The sequence below is a fragment of the Corticium candelabrum genome, chromosome 8 (assembly GCF_963422355.1).
Source record: "Corticium candelabrum chromosome 8, ooCorCand1.1, whole genome shotgun sequence".
Taxonomy (NCBI): Eukaryota; Metazoa; Porifera; class Homoscleromorpha; order Homosclerophorida; family Plakinidae; genus Corticium; species Corticium candelabrum.
This window is the reverse complement of record NC_085092.1, coordinates 4,509,137-4,531,470: the sequence shown is the minus strand read 5'-3', so window position 1 is coordinate 4,531,470 and position 22,334 is coordinate 4,509,137. Positions and strand designations below refer to the sequence as shown.

General features: G+C 42.2%; 2 protein-coding genes across 2 annotated transcripts in view; both read right to left on the bottom strand.

Moving 5' to 3' along the window:
* Positions 1–3,712, bottom strand: part of LOC134182897 (calponin homology domain-containing protein DDB_G0272472-like) — a 16,179-nt gene extending 12,467 nt beyond the window's left edge. Inside the window, exons 1-2 of the mRNA XM_062650338.1 lie at positions 3,545–3,712; positions 2,158–2,385 (exon numbers count right to left, since the gene is read on the bottom strand). Of these exons, the coding sequence (XP_062506322.1) occupies positions 2,158–2,385; positions 3,545–3,712 (396 nt within the window). The remainder of the gene's footprint in view (positions 1–2,157; positions 2,386–3,544) is intronic.
* Positions 3,713–4,608: 896 nt separating this feature from the next.
* LOC134182896 (uncharacterized) lies at positions 4,609–7,370 on the bottom strand. The gene has a single exon (XM_062650336.1). It carries the CDS (start codon positions 7,337–7,339, stop codon positions 4,769–4,771), a length of 2,571 nt encoding a protein of 856 aa, XP_062506320.1. The 5' UTR covers positions 7,340–7,370; the 3' UTR covers positions 4,609–4,768.
* Positions 7,371–22,334: the final 14,964 nt, after the last annotated feature.

The window sequence follows — 22,334 nt, the reverse complement described above, 5'->3', positions numbered from 1 at the left end:
CACACACACCACACACACACACACACACACACACACACACACACACACACACACACACACACGCACACGCACACGCACACGCACACAGACACAGACACAGACACAGACACACACACAGACACACACACACACACACACACACACACACACACACACACACACACACACACACACACAGAATACAAAGTAACAATCAAAGTAGGGACGGCTGCGTACTCTAACTAGTCAGTGGCGTAGCCAAACCTAAATTTTTAGAGGGCCTTTTAATATTAATATATAAATTAATTAATATTAATGAATTAACATTTAACATTGGAGGTTGATATAAACTTGCACACGTCAACCGCTATTATTGAATTTTTCTAATATTCAAGTTTATGTGCGCTACATACTTGGCTTTCAAGCAAATTGCTCCATACAATAGTCAATACGTCTGTGTTATTTGGTTACGGACTGCTAGAGCCAAAACGCAGTAAGTCTATCACAGCTGAGTCTATTTTAATTTTAGCCTTCTCCCTTTGTCTACTGAAGCAAACTTATCTATTGTCATGTCAAAAATTAACTAGCTACAAGACAAGTCTTTCTCAATTGACAAAATTGCCAGGTCGTTCATTCTGCTGTCGCTCATTGTCGACCACGCCTTAAATTTTGGAGGGACCAGACCCCTCCTGGGTCCCCAGTAGCTACGCCACTGAACTAGTGCTTAAAGAAATAGGGGTCGAAACAAGTACTCATACTTTACATTTGAAACCAATCTCCCAAAGTGAATATTGGGATAAATATTAACTACCGGTGCCATCACTACTCAGGGAGTGCTAGCGCACTCCCAGATACTAGCCTCGACACTAGGCCTTCCTTTGCTTTCGGTGGTCCTTCCACGCGAGATAGCAACGGGGCGGTATCACGTGATGTTGTCTCGGTAAAGCGAAGGGAGGCCTAGTAACTCTTATGTCACGTGACAAACTAGTTTGTCACCTGACCTATTTCGCAAACGATGATTTGGTCGACTGTAAATCACATTTGACTTACTTCCTGATTATTACGTCTGAAACATGCGGAGATCAGTAAACAATCGTCCAATTCACAGGTGTCATCTAGCGAGCTACAACAGCTTGTGCGCCAGACGTGTACCGACCGAAGAATATCGTTTGGGCGCGTTTGTAGGTTGCGAACAGTTCCAGTATTCTCCCTACGTCGCAGCGAGTGAAGCTATCTCTTTTATTCGCGTGCAGTGATTGCGTCTGGAGTAGCTTCAGGCTGACAACAGCCACGTAGAAATTTCACGCGTAGTCGCAATGGCTTTCGATCGATTCCGGGAGCGCGATGATAGTTTAAGACAAAAGCGTACATGTACAGTAGCCTAATCGCTATTGCGTCGTCTTCTAGTCAACGACAAGAGAGTACAGAGTCTGTGCGTTGTCTTTTGCGTGCGACATGGCCGTACAGTCTTTGCGCTCATTTCTCTACGATAACTAAACAGTAAGCAGCATCGCAAAGGCCAGTATGCATAGTTAGTGACTGGAATTCGCGCCTTTCCGTTCCAACGCCTTTGGTATGACGGCATACCCTGCTGTAAACGAAAACGCACCTGATCTCTTTTGCAAGTCTTTAGCAGTACGAAACAAACCGACAAAGGGTGGGTTTTTCTAATGACATTATTAGTTAAGTTGTCTAATGACATTAAGAGTTACTATAGGCCTCCCTTCGCTTTATGGAGACAACGTCACGTGATACCGCCCCGTTGGGACCACCGAAAGCGAAGGAAGGCCTAGTGTCGAGGCTACCCAGATACCAAGAGGTCGATGCATTGCCATATAGGACCACGCCCCTTTCTGTTGTGCGACACACATTGGAAGCCTCGCTATGATGGGGAATAACCCAAAATAAAAAATTAAAACAAAAGCTTGCTAATTCAAAATTAATATATTATACGTAATGGATTATAATACTTTATAAATTATTGCGTAATAAAATATAACATTAAAAAATAAATTAAAAAATATAAATTAAAACAATAAATTAATAAAAAATTAATTAAACATTATAAAATAATTTTTTTCTAAAATATGTACAATGTTATAATATAATACGTTATGCATTAAAGCAATTAAATTAACAAATTAAAAAATTTTATAGTCAAGTAATAAGACTTCATACCAAACTGTTTCGCCGTTCGCTGTTTTCTAGCGGTATTTTTCTTTCCAAGTGTTCCAATGCTGTTCTGTGTTGATCACTCTTGTCGTCAAAATCAGATAGAAATTCTTCCTCGATTTCCGCCACGCAATTAAAAAACGAACCGAATTGGGTAGCCACGTGGTCTGCAGTATCATCCCTCTGTCTGTTCATCATGTCCTCTAAGTCATTAATATAATCCTTCTGCTCCTCCTAATAGAATAAAAATTTGAAAAGTAAAAATATTAATTAATAAATAAAAATTTATAAACAAATTTTTTTATTAATAAGAAAACATTATATAATATAAATACCTTTTATAATAATAATAAAAAAAATATATTTAAAAATTAAAAGCAAAAACATTTATTAATACGTAACACCTTAAAAATTATAAATACCAATTAATAAAAAATAAAGTAAAATCATTAATGAAAAATAGAATATTAACAAATAAACCTATTAATAAAAAATAAAAGTAAAGGTAAAATATTAATTAATTAATAAACATTTAGAAACAAAATTTTTTATTAATAAGTAACATTATATAGTATAAATTTTTTTAATAATTAAAAAAATAAAAATATATTTAAAAATTTAAGAACAAAAATATTAATTAATAAGTAAAACCTTAAAAATAATTATACATATCAAATAATAGAAAAAATTGAAATAAAAATATTAATGAAAAATAGAACATTAACAAATAAAACTATTAATGAACAAATAAAAATTAAAGGTAAATATTAATTAATAAGTAAAATAGAAAGGTAAAATAATAATTAATAAATAAACAATTTACAAATAAAACTAATTAATGAATAAAACATTAATAAAGAATAATATTAATAAATAATAAGTTTTAGAAATATAACTTTTATTAGCTAATAAAAATAAAATTAAAAGTATAAATGTTAATTAATAAATAAAATATTAAAATGTAAAATATGAATAAATTAAAATTTATAAATAAAATATTGAAAGCAAAATATATTAATTAATGTTAAAGTAAAACATTAAAAGTATACATATTAATTAATAATAAAATAATTAAAGGGGAAAGAATAATTAATAAACAGTATTAAAAGAATTAAAATAATAATTAAAATTAAAAATTTATAATAATTTTTTTGTTAAAAAATAAAAATTTAAAAATTAATATATTTAATAATATTTATTAATTAGTACTTTTGCTGGTAAATTTTTTATCTATTAATCAATAGTTTACATTTATTTTTAAATATAAAATGTCAAGTAAAACATTGACTATAAAAAATTAAAAATTTATATATCAATTAATAAGAAAATATTGTTACAAATTTTGAAGAGTACCAAACAAATTATTTTAAATTTAATTCATGTGACAAATGACCAATGATTCGGCAATGGCTTCTCGATTTCCTAATCGGCACAGCAACAATACTCTTAGCCTTGCAATCTCTTCGTCAACAGCTTCTTCCAGAAATACTACTGCGTCGGAGAACTGATCCACCAACAAGTCGATGTCTTCTGACTCGCCATCGTTCTGTACGTTGGCCATCGATGATGCCTTGAACAGCAGCGTGTGCTTTATTTGTTTTATTCCGATTATCTTTTTCGCAGCAAACAACTGTAGTGAAATCAAATGAGTCGGCAGTCAACTAAGTTAGACGACAGTATATTGTGATTTGTCACGCTGGATATTTGTCCCTCTCACCATGTGCGTATTTTTGTTAACTTACTTTTATTTGTTTGCTTTGATTTTGTTTCTTTTCAAAAAACTGCAAGTGAATATGTGTGTGTGTGTGTGTGTGTGTGTGTGTGTGTGTGTGTGTGTGTGCGTGTGCGTGTGCGTGTGCGTGTGTGCGTGGATCCGTCCGTCAGTTCGTCGTCCGTCCGTCCGTCTTTCTGTCTGTCTGTCTGTCTGTCTGTCTGTCTGTCTGTCTGTCTGTCTGTCTGTCTGTTTCATTTATTGAAATACAAACTCTACGTTACATTTCTAACACTAAATACAAGCAATCTACTGAGTTCAGCTTTAGTTTAATGCAAACTACTTTGACAGTCTCTATTGCGTATGTCTGTCTGTCTGTCTGTCTGTTTGTCTGTCTGTCTGTCTGTCTGTCTGTCTGTCTGTCTGTCTGTCTGTCTGTCAATACATATATTTTGGGCAATGATAACTACAATAACCAACAGCAGCTAGCTAAAAATAAAGTTCAATAATTACAATAAAGTTCTTACTACATGAAAATATACCTAAAAGATAGTCTGGTCCTCAAAGGACAAATACTAGCCGTCATTTACTTTGCTGAGGTTTTCATTTTCGTTAGTCAGTAAGGACCCCGTATTGATGATGGTGTTACAGTAATATTATTGCTTTTCTGTAGTTGAACTGAGACTCTTTTTCTACAGTGGTCTAAGAATTCGCTTGGGTTTCGTTGTCCTAACTTATCATCTGTCTGTCTGTCTGTCTGTCTGTCTGTCAATCACATATATTTTCAAACATTCATCTATCATACAAAGAGTGCTAGGCAATGACATAATGTTTTAGGTGCTACAGTACACAGGAAAAAGCACTAAAAACAGTAACAACTTAACTTAAAAGATAACCCAGGTCAGCCTAGTGGCTAAAGAACTGGGTTGAGTACTTAGCGCTACTTGTGTCACTTGACAAGCTTGCCATCTTCCTCAGTATGACTTTGGCATTGCATTTTTGCAGCTGAAGGGAGAATCTTTTTCGCCAAAAGTCAAGGAACTCTGCAGCGTTTGGTCTACCAATTTCGTCACATGATTTCTTTGCTAGTTTTTGCAGGAAGTTTCTTCCCATGACACCCCAGCGTCCAAAATGCTCCATAACCAGAGGAATGAGACTGACAGCAGTTCCACCTGGTAGACATTCCTTCTCGTATTTTGACTTTTTTCTCTCCTCTCTTCTCTCAGCAGCGGCGCCATCTGTTTCCGAAGATCTAGGGAAGATGTCCGAGCTCCATGGGTGTGCTAGAGCTATGTCCAGATCCACATTGCACCCAGAGTCTGAGTCGAAGGCTACAATGTCTGGCCGGTCATTGGAATTGGCATACCGATGCCTCGGTTCCCTTCGATGATGGATGTGCAGCTCCCGCAGGCAATCAGACCAGACTGATGCAAGCGATTCGTGCGACCAAACTGGCCCTCCACCGGTTTTGCATGTTAGCAGATGGTACCCACTGCTGTCCAGGGAGGCACCACAGTTGCATGTTGTCATCCAGTCAGAAAGTGGAATGGGCAAGCCCAACCTCAGCAAGGACGCTAAACGATACTCGTAAGAATTTAGTGCGAGCACTTCTGAAGTCGGGATTGCGTTCAGCCATGCACCAGCTCCTTTTCCTTTTGTAGATCGATGTCGTGCTGCGTCTCGGGCTGTGGGTGCATCTGTGAACAAGATTTCTGCCTCACAGCGAGCAAATGACATGGATAGCTGATGCTGAACTTTGCCTGCAGATGTCAGATATTCGGAAATATGCTTTCCATCAGGGACAGATTGGGTCAGGGCGTTACTAAGAGCCCCAGTAGTTGAATTAACTAGGCTGTCAACAGCTGGAAAGAGACTTTGAAAACGAAGAGGCAGTTCCACAATGGCGTGAGCCCAGGATGCAACAAAGGCAGGCTGCGACACAAAAGCCAACGAAGTCATGCCAAAGCCACCAAGTCTAATTGGCAAAACAGCTTGGCGCCAAGGCATGTCCTCAATCTCGTTGAACCCAAGTAGATGGCAAAATGTCTTTCTTGTCTGAGAGTCGTGAATTGAAGCTGCTTGTGTGAGCAACTCAGGACGAACTAAGCGTGCCAAGTGATTCAGGCAAGGGACGTGAGAGCCTCTCAACAAGAGCATGGCACTCTGTATGTCTCCCAATTGAACAAGTTCGTTACACAGTAAGAATTTTGACTTTGCGATGTTCGAGCAAGAGGAGGCAACAAATGAAGGTGTGCCTACGGGTGCTCCAAGAAAGATGGCTCCATCATCAGTGACTGGTATGCAGTCAAAGCCTTCAACAGGATCACGTGTAGAAGGGCAGTAGATCTCACACTTTGAATCTGCAATGATCATGTTGATGGCAAAAAAAGACTTTTTCAGATCTTGAAAGGCAGACTGAATATCCGTAGGGTGACCCAGTACAAAGACGTCGTCCAAGTATGCCAAGATACGAACCTTCGGATGCATCTCCTGAAGATCTTTTAGAACAGAATGAATGGCAGTGGCAAATAGAACTGGCCCCAGCGGGTCGCCTTGATGGACCCCTTCTGCAGATTCGATTGTAACTGGAGTGATACCTTGCATGAATACCAATGGGCTGATCCTCCCATACATCTGAGCTACATGATTCAAGATATCTGGAAATGACCCGACCACTTGCTCCAACATCTGTTGTCTGCTGATGGAATTGAATGCATTTCTGACATCAGATTTTAATACAACCCAGTCGGGATTGTGCTGGAGGAGTAGCTCAATGTGATGGACAATCAGCTCAGTGCCACACTCGGTTGCCACACCATGCTGGATGGGGCAGAAGAAGCTTGAGAACAGTTCCTTTTTTTGTTGACATATAGCTCGAGCTGTCAGCCTGCGTATAGCTTCACCAACTGCAATAGGTCGTATGTCGCCATTGGACTTGGGCAGAGCAATTAGCCGAGATGAAGAAAAGAGGGTTACTGCAGCAGCAGGCAATATGCCTCTAGCAATAGCCGAACAAGCGGAAAAAAGACAATCTGCTGTGAGCTCGTTTTCAAGTAGAACTTTCAAATGCTCGAAGCGCCAGCCTGAGAGACCTGCACCAGAACCCCGTGGAGCTCGTCTAATGGCATCAAACAGCGCTGAGCTTGACAGTTTGATTGAATCTTGAGACAAAGAAGGAAGATGCAACCCCGTGGCTCTGGAAGGGTGCTTGGAAGCCAGCTTTGCTGTGGTATCTTCTGAGGCAGGAGCTAGGCCTTTGCTGGTTAACAACCTGGAAGCTCTTGAAAGCTCTCCACATCTCACCAACCTCAGGGTAGCGGCTCTCCGTGCTTCATCACTACAACGAGGCGTCTTCTTTGAAGTTGATCCATTTAGCTGAAGTAGATCCGACCAATTCCAACTGAGAAATTTCTGATACCTCACTTTGACGTCACGAAAGCCATGACGTCCTCCCCTGACCATAGGCGTGAGAATCATGCGTGGAATGAGGAAGAGCAGCTTCCATGCTAGCTCGTTACCGGGATTGTCATGGATCTTTCGAAGGGCCACAGCACAACAGTCGTGAAAGAGTGCTCGTGCGGCAGGCTTGATTGTTTGTACAACCCGTGGGGGAATGGCCTTGAGAATGGCATCCGAGGGCAGATCCCGGATAATGTTCCAGGCTGCAGTCTCTAGGTCAGCATGGGCATCCTGTAGGGACACGCGCTGAGGTGGATTATGACAAGCGGAATCTCCAGAGAATGAATCCGGCACTGTAAGAGACGGCGGCAACTCAGAAAGGGTCTTCCGGACGTTCCTTCCAGGAGGTGACGATGCGCCGAGTGTAGTATGGCCCTGACTTGACCGTTGACCATCAGAAACGGATTTCCGAGAACGGCATTGAGAAGTGTGTTGTTTCAACTTCAAGTACCATCTTTTGCAGAATGAGCACTGAAGAAGATTCAGGCGAGCGATGAAATCCCCTGGGAGGAGATTCGGGTCGTGAGCGTCGCGGATATGACACAGAACTCTCTTCAGTGTGTCCGAAACATGACAAGACTCGTATGGACATTTCTCGGCAGAAGACATTGCCAGAGAACGGACAAGCAAGGCGAAAACAACAAGGCCTCAAGTCTTGGATGCTACACGCCCGTCATGTCTGTCTGTCTGTCTGTCTGTCTGTTTGTCTCTGCCTACATGTCTGTCTGCCTGTCTGTCTGTCTGTCTGTCTGTTTCTTTCTCCGTCTGTTTGTCTGTCTGCCTTTCTGTCTGTCTGTCTGTCTGTCGATCTCTTTGTCCGTTTTTTCATATATTTTATAAATGAATGCTATTACAACCAAAACTATTTAAAATGTTCCAGAGGCCCAATAGGGTCAATACACCTCGCAAACTAATGTACGCAAACCTGAGTGTGATAGTCTGTCTGTCTGTCTGTCTGTCACTCATTAGCAATAGTCTCGGACTACAAGTAGAACATTTCATTTTAACAATAACTGTTTGTAGTAGTGAAGATTGTTGACAATAAACTTGATTCTGTCTGTCTGACTGTCTGCCTGTTTGTCTGTCTGTCTATCTTTCTGCCTGCGTTTTTGTCTGTCTGTCTGATAGTCTAGCTGTCTCTGTCTGTCTGTCTGTCGTCTGTCTGTCTGTCTGTCTGTCTGTTCCCTCACCTGTCTACTAGTCTGTTTCCCATTTATCACATAGTCGACTCGTCCTTCTTAAGCTCCTGCGGTTTACTTGCTCACCTTTTGCAGTTTCTCATCTTCTTCGTCTCTCTCCAAACGTAGTTCATCTTCCATCTCGTCCTTCTCCACTTGCTGCTGTTTGAGAAGAAGCGGCGAGACGTTATCGACATTTAAAGGCGTGTCTTTCCGGTTGCTCTGAATCTCTACCGCATTTGAACGACGCGCATTCGTTATTCCGACGTCGACGCTTCGCTTGCCGTGAGCAGGAGACTCCGAGACGCGCGAAGCCCGTGACGGTTTGTAGTTCATAATACCCTAAAAATCAAAGATATTGATTTCAATCTGTGTCCTCCAAGCAATTGTTTTGGAGCGCACACGAACAGTAAGCCTGAATTACAATCTCGCTGACGCTGAAATAGAAATAAGTCCAACTAGAGCGTCAGCATTAAAGGATGCCATTTCCGTCGGGACAATCTCTTTGAAGTTTGAGGTTCAGCTGAGCGTCAGCGTTATACTGTTACAGTAACTTAAGGCTGGTTTACAGCAACTTACGCAAGCCGAGCGACACCCAGCGTACAATTTAGTCTGACTAGACGCCACAACGTATTGATTACAATAACATGTCTGAGGCACTATCAGCTGCGACAAGTGTCTGGCGTCGAAGGCCGTTATTAGCGCTCGTGAAGCTCTAGCATTCTATAGAAAGCTCCGTTAACATGCCAGAGGCAAGGAAAGTCTGTCACAGCGTTGATGAGATCGTAGTCGTCCAAGTTAGAAAACTGGTCCACGTGAGCGAAATCGCAACAGCCGATTGGTAGTTGCAAACTGCACAATTTTCTGTTTATGTTACGTTGACGCTCGAATAGAACTCGGGTCTAGTCTAATTAACGTCTTGACGCTGGTCAGAACGTAGCGTCTCGGCGAAAGGTGGTAACAGTTTTACAGTAGGAGGCGGATGTTACGTTGGCGATATGCGGGGCTGATGCTCGGCTTAATTAATATATAGGTTTCAGCGTCTGACAACTTTTACGTAATATGCTGGGCTAACGCTCGGCTTGTGTAAGTCACTGTAAACCAGCCATCACCCTGACGCTAACTCTGACGCTAAATCTGACGCTAAAACTGACGCTAACGCTCACGTTAACGGTAACGCTGACGCTTACACTAACGCTGACGCTGACACTGACGCTAACGCTAACGCTGACTCTAACGCTGAAATAAGGATGAGTTCAGCTTCAGCGTCAACGTCAACATCAAAGGATGCCACTGCCATGAAGGCGGTCTCTTTAAAATTTGACGCACAGATGAGCGTCAGCGCTATATTGACTGTACGCCAAACCATTAATATCAATTTAGTTGATCCTTCGTATGAAACCAAAGGTATACAAACATTATATTTGACTGGGAAATGAGCTGAAGTTACTGACTAATACCAGCACCACTGTAACTTGTAAAAAGAGCACTAAGTAGCTTAAAAAGTTCATACGATTTGCCACACACCAAATCTTTGATATGGTCTGTGTCCCTCCGGTGGGCCCCAACGTTAGAAACTGCATGGTTTAGTGGCTCACCTTCACTTCTCGAATAGCCGATCCTATCCACTGATCTTTGTTCACTCTCATTCCTCGACAGTCGATCTTCTTCCACGGTAACATGTTCGTCATCACGACGTCGTTGCCGTCGTTGAGCGACGGGTCGGGCGCGAGTTGAACGATTCGTATCCGAAACTTGCCAATCAAATACGCCGTGCCGTCACACGGAGCGTAAATCTAGAAAAGGCGACATTTTAGTTCTACGCTTCGTTATTCGGTAAGAAAGAGAGACGAACTCCGTCGGTAGCTTTCTCGACTTTCATGCCTTGTTGATACTTTTCGCGGTAGTGTTTTGCTTCGACCTCTTGCCGACGTTTCTACCGTGCATACCAGTTTAGAGAGACTGATACATTCCATGCAATTGTGGCAGCTTTACGTCATGCTTTCGAGTCAGCCTTTGCGCCATTTCTTTAACCTTCACTCTCTTCTCCTTCGCTAGCTTCCTTTCCAGTTCAATTATCATGTGCCTTAACTCAGCCAACAACTAAAGAATTAAATTATTTTAGGAAAATTTCAATTTGAAGTTTATGTGAGAGGTAGCAGCATACGTTTGCTTCCTGGAGTGGCTTAAGGTAACCCATGAGTTTGAGCGTTTGCACAAACCAGAGAAGCAAGAGAATGTAGAAATAGCTGCGATCGTGTTCGAGCTCAGCGTCCAACCGTATTGAAGCCAAAACGTCTAGACTAAATTAAGAATACGAGAACAACATACCACCATCAAGCACCAACGACTATTAATCAAGAGGGGCGGAACAAGTCGACCAAACAAAAAATTTTTTATATTTTTAAGTTTTAAACTTTCAAAAGGATATTTTGCAACTTAGTTACTGTTTTCATTTTAATTGATTAAATAATTCATATATTTTCTGCGATCCAATGGCCACTCAGCCAATCGTCTCTCTTTACGCATGCGCAAGGTCTATTTCCAATGACGTCATCTGTTTCAGCTGTGTCTGTCGTTTATCACCCTCTTCCTCAAAACGTGAATTATTGCTCACGTATTCTGCTAACCACGCCCAATTAACGCGCGTTAGGCCAAACCCCCAAAAAGTCTGTTTCCGCCGTTCTTGTTGTTATTACAGATCGTGTATTACTGGCTACCTGTCGAGCTCTAGCTGTTGTCGCTCTGGTTCGTCCTGAATCAAAGCCATAATAATTTCCCATTCTGGGACGTCAACGCTGCAACAGTAAACTCAACAGTCACGCTAATCACTCAATCTCAACAAAAATTAAAATAACCAAAATACATTCAAAATTTAAAAATTAATACAAATGAAAACATTAAATTAAATTTTTAAAAAAAGTTTAAAATAGAAATGCAAATCTAATTATATCATCTTGACTGCGTACCAGATCATTTACAAGATAACAATATAAACGTCAATAAATATCAACTACGCAATCTAAACAACATAAAAAAATTCGAAATATATTGAAAAAATTTACAACTTTTAAAATTAATAATATAAATATAATGTAATACCTAATTTGAATATTTTCACTGCTTACCAAATTACTGGGAGAGGTGTAAAGATGTCATTGCGAGACGTCGATATCTCGTCGTCGCCGTCGCTGTCGCCGTCGTGGCCTCCAGCAACATCCCACGCCGTCGGTATCTTGCTCACACGTTCTCTGTTGGCCGTCTTCGGCGTATCAACAGAACGTCTTCCCGATCGACTAAAAAGCCTACTGATCGTCCCACTCACCCAACTCAGAGTGGACTGCGAACGCGAATGCTCGTCCTCGTGATACGACAAAATGTCAACCGACGGTTTTCGAATCGATTTCAACTGAGAGTTTTTCTGAATACCATTAAAGGCGGGCAACAATTTCGGTACCGAATTTCGAGAATCGCCTATGCTGCCCGGCAGTCGCGTCGTGGGGGAAACAGGCAGCAGCTGCTTGGGCGCACTTGCCGTCGGACGGAGTCCGCCGTCGAGCGAAATCCTAGTCAGATTGACGTCGGTTCTCGACATGACGATACCGACCGGCTTCGGCACGGCACCTTTTCGTCGACGTCGAAGCTTAAGGTAGACTCGGGATTGAGACGATGACGTGTTCGGTCGCGAGTCGAACCCGTCGAAATCTTCCCGATTTGTTGATTGTTCTTCCGTGAGTTCATACTGTATGCTCTCGCGTGTTATATATTGAGTCTCGTGTGTATTAATGATGCCAGTTGCTGCTATGCCGCGCTTTCTACGACGCTTCAACTGCAACCTCGTTCCGGCATCGGAGTCGGGATGCGAACCCTGAAGGGGCATCGTGTCCTCATCTGAATCATCGCCACACACTTCCACGTTTCTAACAGAATCGGAATTTGTAGACTGTCCAACCAAAGGTGTGTCGACCAACATTTGAGGCACAGAACGTGCCTTAGCGCCACTATGACATTCTTGTTCCATGTCGGACACATTTGTATTATCTCTCTTTTCACTACCAGCGTCATAGCCAGACTCCGTTATAACGCGACTCTCTAATGTCTCATTGACTCTCATAAACAATCCAGATCTGCGTTTCTTTCCCTTGACTTTCAGAACGATACCATCGTTTCGGCTACGTCGTTCTTCGTCGCTATTGCTTCCAGAATCGTCGCCGACGTTTTCTGTCGACACAATTGAATTCGATTCAACGCTGTTGTTAGTGAGAGACAAATGTGTCGCGTCTATGTGTGCCGTTGCTAGAGTATCCTGCATGCTTTCTCTCATCACAGTGACTTTCCTAGCAACCGAAACGACGCCGCGCTTGTTACCCTGAATTTTCAGTTTTATTCCTTTTCTCGACACGCCCGGTTTCTCATCAATTTTGTCTCCAGCACCGTCGACGTTACCGCCTTGGCGATTAAGGTTAACTCCATCGTCGTTCCTGCATGCCTTTTCGTCTAATTCCGGCAAAGTCGCCAACTCCTTTCCATTCCCAAAACTTTCGTACAATCCGTCAAAACGAGACTCTTCGGTAACTGCACGCGTGGCCGACATTTGGAGCCTATTCTTGGACGAACCTCTTACTTTCAGTTTTACACTCGATGCGGGTTCCCCGTCAAACACATCATCCTCTTCCGACTCCGCCGATCTTTCCGTCACCGTGTGCGTCAACAGTGGTGCCGCGAGTCGCAACGGTTCCGTCGCGTCGCCGACGAAATGGGCGCGACCGTCGACGGCGACAAGACTGTCGAGCTTTTTCTTCCCTAAAGGAACCGATTCGAAGCGATACTTCAACATCGCCGCCGTCTCTTCAGCGATACTCGTACGATGACTCATCCTTCTATCCTCTCGCAGCATAGGCAATCGATATTTAGGTCTGTGATCTATATGATACCTCGACGACGCCTCGGTAAATTTCGTCGCACTCGTAGGCATTAGGATTTCCTCACCGGAAACGGATCCCCACGCAATTCGCGTATCGGACGCTGCAGTTGTCGGTCTAGAAGACGTTTTTATGCTTTCGTCGTCGGACGTCGTCCCGGTTTGTAAATAATCCATTTCGTATGTCTCGGATTTTACGGAGTCGACGACGATGGCGACATCGGAGCGAAACAATGCCGACGTCGCGCCTTTTCTCGAAGACACGAGAGACGTCTTACTGTTAAACGACGATGAGAGGACGTCCGCCTCTTCGTGTTCGATCGTCCACGACGCACGCTTTCTCGCGCAACAAAAGCAACGACACATTGAAGTGACTCGTTTTTTGCGCTTGTCCGTCACGCATTCTTGCTGTTGAAAGATGGCGTAGGATATGTAGCGTCGCTTACGGCACGCGCAGTACGCGATGAAGAGAAAGAGAAAAAACGAGACTATGAAACAGACGGATCCGCCGATCACGAGTACTTCGTACGTCCATTCGATCTAAAACACAAGACACTACAGTACACGTCATTGCGTCTCATGCTTGTCGTAGCCGCTTGCCTCTGTGACGTAAATGGTCTCTTCGCGGACGCAAGAGCTTCTGCCTCGTTTATCCGACTTCGTCTTGAGAATAAGATCGGGCTAGAACAAACACAGAGCGACGACAGTCACAAAAATGCCAATGCCTTAGGTGTGAAATAGTGATAGTGAGCTGGTCACGTGCACACAGGGTTGCCGTTGCCATGTTGATAGTGACAATTGAAGCAATAGGCTTCGAAATTGTGGCACGGTGCTTGGCGACACCATCTAATCAGTTAGCGCTGGTCCACAATATGCGATGGAGATGTGACGGAAAGTGTGACGGACAGCTCTGCGTCACGTCCGGCAGCGTTCGCAATACGTGTACGTTCCGTTCCGCTAATTACCATTCGCGGCGTTGCATGATTACGTCATCCTCGTTTTTGCTCTTACCTGATTGGGTAACAGTACACAATCATTTCCTGTTGTAGTCCGTCAAATTCCGACGGATCTGACGAAATAGATCGAGTCTATCCGTCCGTTTCGAGCGGCGGCTTTGATGTGGTTTGACGGAACGAAACGGTTTGCTCTCCGTCGCATACCAGCCTTTACTCCCACGCAAGACGACGCGACGTACGCGCCGCCGCTCAAGCATTTGCATTTTGTAAATCCAGCTTTAGCTATTTCTGCATGGCTAATAGACTACTAGGCTCGAGTGTCCAGCCGGTCAGCTCCCCCCGCGGCGGAGAAAGACCGGCTGGAGACATTCGCCACTCAAAGGAAACCGCTGCTTCTCTATCTTCCAATCAGGATTTTACACGTTTGGTTAGTGTTTGTGCCTGCACGTGTATTTACGATAACTGCTGATAGCAATGCCCGTCGCTATTGGCTCTCTACTAGTAGCTTTGTAACTGAGTGGTCAATTGCTTTTGCCGTTTGATATCACATTTCGTTAGCGTGTGAGCTACACCTGCATGTCGTCTTCTCTTTTGTCTGTCTTTTCGTACTTGGAGAACTAGGCAGCGCATGCAAAACAACTTCTAGTCCCTTAGGGTGTCGTACGTTGCATGCATTGAACGAGTAGATCTTCTACAAAGCGTGGTATTTGCACTCAAAGCAGGGCGACGTGCAGAGCTATGATTTGCGTACGACCTTTGGTTGGTCTCTGTGGTAAACATTGAGTCTAGCAATCTTAGAACGAGAGACAGACAACGAGCAGAGCTGGAAAAAGTCGACCTGTTGTTCGTAGACTCGGATGGCACGTGTCGAGACTACATGCACTTGCGTCAGAGCAAAATTACATTAGCAAAGAGCCAATAGAGACGTGCATCCCTATCGAGGATGCACAAACATTGAACGGCACTCTGATTGGAGGATAGAGAGTCGGCGGTTTGTTTGAGCGGCGAATGTCTCCAGCCGGTCTTTCTCCGCCGCGGGGGGATATGATCGGCTGGACTCTCGAGCCTAATAGACTACTGACTCACATGAAACTCTAGGGAAGTCACAGAACACAAGACTCTAATACTATTTAGCAACCTTTAGATAGCGTTCACTCTTGTATTGGGTAGCATAGCACTGATGTTAGCGTACATGTTTAATATCATAGTTAGTCACATTTAGATTAATATTGATTAGGTAACACTGGGACCGTATTTTGGCGACACAATTTTGGCACAGTCCGTCAAAAGGGCCGGCAACGCTGCGTGCACACTAAGAAAAAATCAAACTAATTGATATCAACTCGACTGTTAATTTGAGTGCATAAACACAATTTTTAACGTTTTGTTGCAAGGTCGAGTAAGTAAACAAGTTACTAGTCTATGAAGCAATTAGTGCGGATTGTAACAGTAAAACATCAGGTATGTGTGTATGTAATAACAAACAGATAACAGACATATATAATCAAATCAACAAAATACAGAAAAAACAAACACGTAAATAGACAAGCAAACAAATAAAGGAGCAGTACGACACACAAAGAAAAATAAACAAAAAATCAGATTAACATACAGTTTAAGATTCACTTTCTAGCATACCAATTTTGAAATTTTAATTTGAAAATAGCTTATGTTAAACATCAATATTAATTAATTAATCAAGTAAACATGTCCTTTAATATTAAGTCTTTGTACAAATCTATAATACTAAAACCAAATGTTAAATATCAAATTAATTACAGTTTTTACAACTCAAAGTCTCTACCGACAGAATGGACGTGTAAGGACGTCATTACGAGGCAATCAATTAGAAAATTACTTAATCAGCTATGCCCTATTGCGAAAGTTTCCGGAAATTGATAATTGGCAAAAATACTAATTCTAATGGAAGAGTTGAAACCCCACCATCCTTACCAGCGACTACGCGCATGTATAGACAGTCAAATAGTCAGATGACCAACAAGCAGTCGACCAAGCACACAGAAAAAGCGAAAACAAACAAACTAACAAACAAAGAAAAAATACAAAAGCAGATAAACAAGCAGACAAACGAAAGACGCCGTAAACAGCAAACAAAACAACCAGAAAGACAGAGACGAACAACTTAAGCAACCAAACAACACACCAAGACCTATCCTATGTGTATAGTACAGTGTCTGTTGTAATGTCTATTACCGGATAAGGGCCCGAGAAGTCTGGTACAGCCATATCTCCTTCATCTATCGATGAGTAAATCACATTAGGTGTAATCGTCTCTGCCACCTGCAAGCACAAAATCACTACCATTTAAAAATTAAAAAATATTAATATCAATCTACTTACGACATCGCTGAATAAAATCGACGGAATACCAAAGTCCAATATCACAAAATAGTCAACTGCAAAGAACACAATAGATATACCCAAGCGAGAAATATGATTTTAATGTACCGTATCTCTTCGATTAAACGCGGCGCGGCGTTTATTTTTAACTAAACTTCCACCTTTGGAGTTTAAACAGAGAGGTCTTTAAATGAAGACAGGGTTTAATTAAAAGAGGCGTTTAATTTAGAAAGGCATTTAATTAAGAGGGGCGTTTAATAAAAAAGGCGTTTATTTCAAATCGGGGTTTCCTTTAGAGGGGCATTTATTAAGAAGAGCGTTTAATTGAGAGCGGGGTTTAATTGAAACAGGCGTTTATTAGAAAGCGGGGTTCCATTTAGAAGGCGGTTGTATTGAGGAGCGTTTAATTAAAGACGGCGTTTAATTCAGAGGGTCTTTTCTTTAAAAGCAGGGTTTAATTTAGACGGTAGTTTATTAAGAGGAGCGTTAAATTGAAGAAGGCTTTTAATTGAGAGCGGGGTTTAATTGAGACAAGCGTTTATTTGAAAGCGGGGTTTAATTTAGAGGGACGTTTATATTGAGGAGCGCTTAATTGAAGACGGTGTTTAATTGAGAAGAGCTTTTATTTAAAATAGGGGTTTCATTTAGAGGGGCGTTTATTTTAAACCGGGTTTTAATTTAGAGGGGCGTTTATTAAGAAAAATGCTTAATTGAGAGCGGTGTTAATTGGAAGTGGGGTTTAATTAACCAAGCGTTTATTTAGAGCGGTGTTTATTTAAGAGCAGCGTTTAATTGAGAGCGGGGTTTAATTTAGAGCGGCGTTTAATTGAGGACGGCGTTTAATTATGGACGGCGTTCATTTAAGAGCAGCGTTTAATTGAGGGAGGCGTTTGACTGAGGGCAATGCTTAATTGAAGAAATACTGTAAATGACGTACGCGGGAGGTCTCCGACCACGAGAGTGACTTTCGTATGATCGTCCAACGATACTATTTGGGGCGCCAGAGGCCGTAGAGTGTCGAGTGTCGTGCGCACTCGGACGTCGTCGTCCGGAATGTCGACGGGAAACGGCAGAGAGATGAAGAGTGTGAGGTTCTTTGCTATTGCCGTCGATCTGAGCGAGTGGAACACGACGGTGGTGACGTCAATCGTAGACGTATTTACAGCGTTGACAGAAGTGTTTACCTAAAATGTAAATTTATTTAAAATTTTAAATTTAAAAATTTAAAAAAATTTATAGCGTTAAACAAAAGCATTTAACTAAAAATTTAAGAAAAAATAATAAAAAAATTTAATTTAAAATTTTTCAATATTTACAGCGTTGACAGAAGTGTTTACCTAAAATGTATATTTGTTAAATTTTAAATATAAAAATTTAAATTTTTTTTTAAAAATTTATATCTTTGACCAAAAGCATTTACCTAAAAATTGATTAAAAATAATACAAATTTTATTTATTTTAAAAATATTTACAGCGTTGGCAGACGTGTTTACATAAAATAATTTTTAAAATATTAAAAATTTTAAAATATCAAAATTTTTAAATTTTAACTATTCCCATCGTTGATAAAAGTGTTTTAATTTTAATTATTTACTGCGTTAACAGAAAGTTTACCAAAAATTTTAATCCTTTAATTTATAAATTTAAACTTTCAAGTATTTATTGTATTTTCGCGATTGTGTACTGTACCTCCGAGGTCACGTCGGGTGCGACCAGTAAGAGCTCGATGAATGATCCCTGGATGTAGCAATCATCGACGACCGCGTGTACGCTTACTGTCGTTGCCGGGGAGTTAAGTGTCTCGATGTCGTCTGCGGAGACGACGACGACAGCCTAACAAGACATTGCATGACATGATAAATGTACATAAACACAAGATATTGAAGTATTTATTTTAGAGAACGAAAGCACAAGAACAAGACGTGAGCGGTGAGAAACTGAGTGGTTATGTCTAACGTGCGTTAAGGATTGGTGGCATAAAAATTGATTTGCTTGTTTGGAAAGTGGTCAGGCCAGTCCCCGCCCATAAGACACATCATGTGACCAAACAAGCTTACTTGTACTGTTATAGTGTCGTTCTCGTCACGGACGCTTGGCGGGTTTTCGACGGTCGAAAGAGGCCAGAGTATCGATTCCGGACTACTCCTGTTCGGAAAAACGACAATAGCGCGCTGAGCGGAGATGCTCATGTCACCCACGTTCAATACACTTGCATCCAAAACCGTCAGTATGTCGTGCCTGCTAGACGACGACGGCGTGATAGCTGTGAAAGTAACGCGCGTTAACACACAATACACTTAACACACAAACAAATTTCTTACTGATGTGAATGTCAACGTTTGCAGTGCCGCTCGGAATAACTAACGTACCCGTCAAGACTGCTAGTTCTCCCTCCGTCAGTTGAAGGTGTGGCGTTTCCACGAGAGACGTCCGTGTCAGAGATACAGTCGGAGGTCGCGCATGCTCGCTGACAAACGAATCGAACGCAACCGATCTATACGTCTCCGTACCTGCAAAGAGAAATTAGTAAGAATTAGAACAAGCGCATCCGCCACGGCTCAATTTCAGTAATCGTTTTCGTGGCAACTATTTGAAAAAACCGGAAGGAGTAAAGTCAATTAAAATTATGCGTTAACGTGCGTTAGCTCTAACCTTGATCACCATACTTCAGCGCCGCCTCAATTGTTACACTCGTATAATAAAGTCAATTAAAATTATGCGTTAACGTGCGTTAGCTCTAACCTCGATCACCATACTTTAGCGCCGCCTCAATTGTTACACTCGTATAATAAAGTCAATTAAAATTATGCGTTAACGTGCGTTAGTTCTAACCTTGAGCACCATACTCCAGCGCGGCATCAATTGTTGCACTGGTACGTGTATAATAAAGTTAAAATTATGCGTTAACGTGCGTTAGCTCTAACCTCGATAACCATACTCCAGCGCGGCCTTAATTGTTACACTCGCATAATAAAGTAAATTAAAATTATGCGTTAACATGCGTTAGCTCTAACCTCGATCACCATACTCCAGGGCGGCCTCAATTGTTACACTCGTATTCGGTCTCAGCCGTATGTTGAGTACATAAACGAGTGAAACAACAATCTCGCTCACGTTGTGTACTTCGATCCTGATAGGTTTACTAACGGCGTCGTAATCATCCAAAGCCACGAGAGAACTCACATTCGAGGAATAGGAAACATGCGAAGATCCATTCCGAACATCAACGTAAGACGGAGACGCCGCCATGACGATCACCAATCTTCTCGCCTCTAGAGACGACGAATTCGCGTGCACGACGGACAGTCTGTACCTCAACAAATCTCCGCTCTCTCCGACCGTCGTCTCTCTCTTCAGAGTCAAATTTAAACGAGGACGTGCCACCAGTACGTCCAACACGCGCGTTAAATGCATCACATTTCCCTCCATTCCAAATGTGGTCGACACTCCCAGGCGAAGACTGTCGTCCGGCCGCATCGACGGAAACTCAACTCTCAACGTTACATAAACATTGTCGCCATCGTTTTCCATGTTGTCGTAGTGATTCTCGACGTTTCCAAACGCCACGTCGATCTCGTCGAATTTATCTCGATTTAAGGTCCAATTTTTTTCGTTCAAGAGTTCGAGTCTATTGCCAATCGAGACGCCATACGTCACGAGATCGAGTACGGAATTGTTCGACGCCGCAAGTCGACGACATTGAACCGAAAGCTCGACACAAGTCGAGAAACTTATGTTGACGCTCAGCCGCGTCGTCGATTCCGGTACGACAAGCCGAACGACAAATTCAAAAATTTCACCGACTGCTACAACCGAGTAGCTCTTAAATGGTAGATACCGCAACGGCCACGGTTGATGTCCAGAGTTTGCTTCGACGTGTACGTCTACTCGCGGCACCGTCACGTTGTCGATGTCCGTCGAGTTTAACCTTATCCGGGATCCGTCGCTGTAAAACGTGACGTCACTCTCGTATTCGACGGCCAGCGTGTACGCGACCGTTTCGTACGGGTAGACGTCGTTGTCGACGACGCTGATAAATCGACACGTGACGTCCACGTGAAAAATGTCTGCCGACATATTGATATCAATCGATGAAACAATGAATGACGCATAGAGTTTGTCGTCTCGTAGCGTTGAGTTGAACGGGTGACTGCAGTTTAGTGAGTGCTTGACTGCTGTATTGTTGAGATGGTCGAGGTTTAGTGTCACGTGTGTTGTGCCCGATTCGGTCGACGTAGGCAACTCGAGTTGTGCAGCGAACTCGACGGTTAGCAAGTCACCGGCGTCGACGATGTCGTCGGAAACGGAAAGAGACGCGACGAGTCTCGGAATCATTAACTCGAAAACAGATGTATCCTGTAACGTACACGATTTAGCGAGACATTTCTGAGATGCATAAGCAATATCTAAATATATATATATATATATATATATATATATATATATATATATATATATAGTAGAGGCGTAGGAAGGGTGAGCAGACTATGGGGCTCAGAAAAATGCCTCTATGACAGCACCCACTACCATTTTATGTCTTCACATTACTCATTTCTAGGCACCATACTTAAAAGTTTCCAAACTACTCACCCCTACGAGAGTTTGCAGTGACAGAGCAGCTACTTGGCGTAGGTCCACCTCATCACAAAATTCGTGATGTGTGTGCAGCAACAAAACGTTATTAACCATTTAAGTCCTTTTCCCGTCATTGTAGATCGAAGATAAGTTTTAGCACGACGAAATGTAGAAAAGATTTCTCAGCAGTCGCCGTTGTAGCTGGTACTGTCAGATACAGTCGCAACAGTACGTCAACCTCTGAAAACATTGTGGTGGCCATAGGAACGGCAAAAACTCCCTGTGGGCTGGGCAGTACTAAAACTGGCAAACGCCTTTGGTTCAGATCGACTGCTAGCAGCTTGTAGCGCTTTCGCTGCGCCGTTAGGCAAATTCTGACTGGTTAGACACTGTCGATTGCTAGCAATCTGAGACAAGTAGCCGTAAGTTTGACTTGCCGCTTGCTAATTTAAAAACACGTACGTAATACGGTACCTGAGTGTCATACCCGGATAACGGAACTATCCCGGATAAGTTAATTGGTATCGCAATGCCTTCGTAACAATTGGTAAGTAAAGGTGACCAAGTACAGTGATATCAGACTCGAGGCCTATAGTAGTCGTTTCTGATCTTGCGCCCAAGGGGCAAAATCTACGAGTGCCAAGCGGCACCATTGCGCCATGCTTCCAACGCCTTTGTACAGTGGCGGATCCAGGATTTCTAAAGGGGGGCTTGCTCTTTGGTGTTCAATAAAATTAATAATATTAACCAATTGATGGCGTTATGGTACAGCAACTGAAGACGAAAAAAAACAGCAAGTTTGGACGTTCAGGCAATGCCTTCGCACATGCGCAATCGTCGCGCATATATAGGAACCGCGTGGGACTTTCCAACATCGGTTGAAAATTTATTACATACTCGGACTAATAAAAAATCTGCAAAGCTGTCAAACGACCTAAAGTTATGTTATTTATTTATTTAGCTTTGTGTGCAATTGTTTGCAGTGGCACGTCTTCATAGCAAATTTGTCTTCACTCGACCCA

Bases quoted from the DNA above. Each gene is read 5' to 3' on its own strand.
- LOC134182896 (XM_062650336.1), bottom strand. From the start codon at position 7,339: ATGATTCTCACGCCTATGGTCAGGGGAGGACGTCATGGCTTTCGTGAC.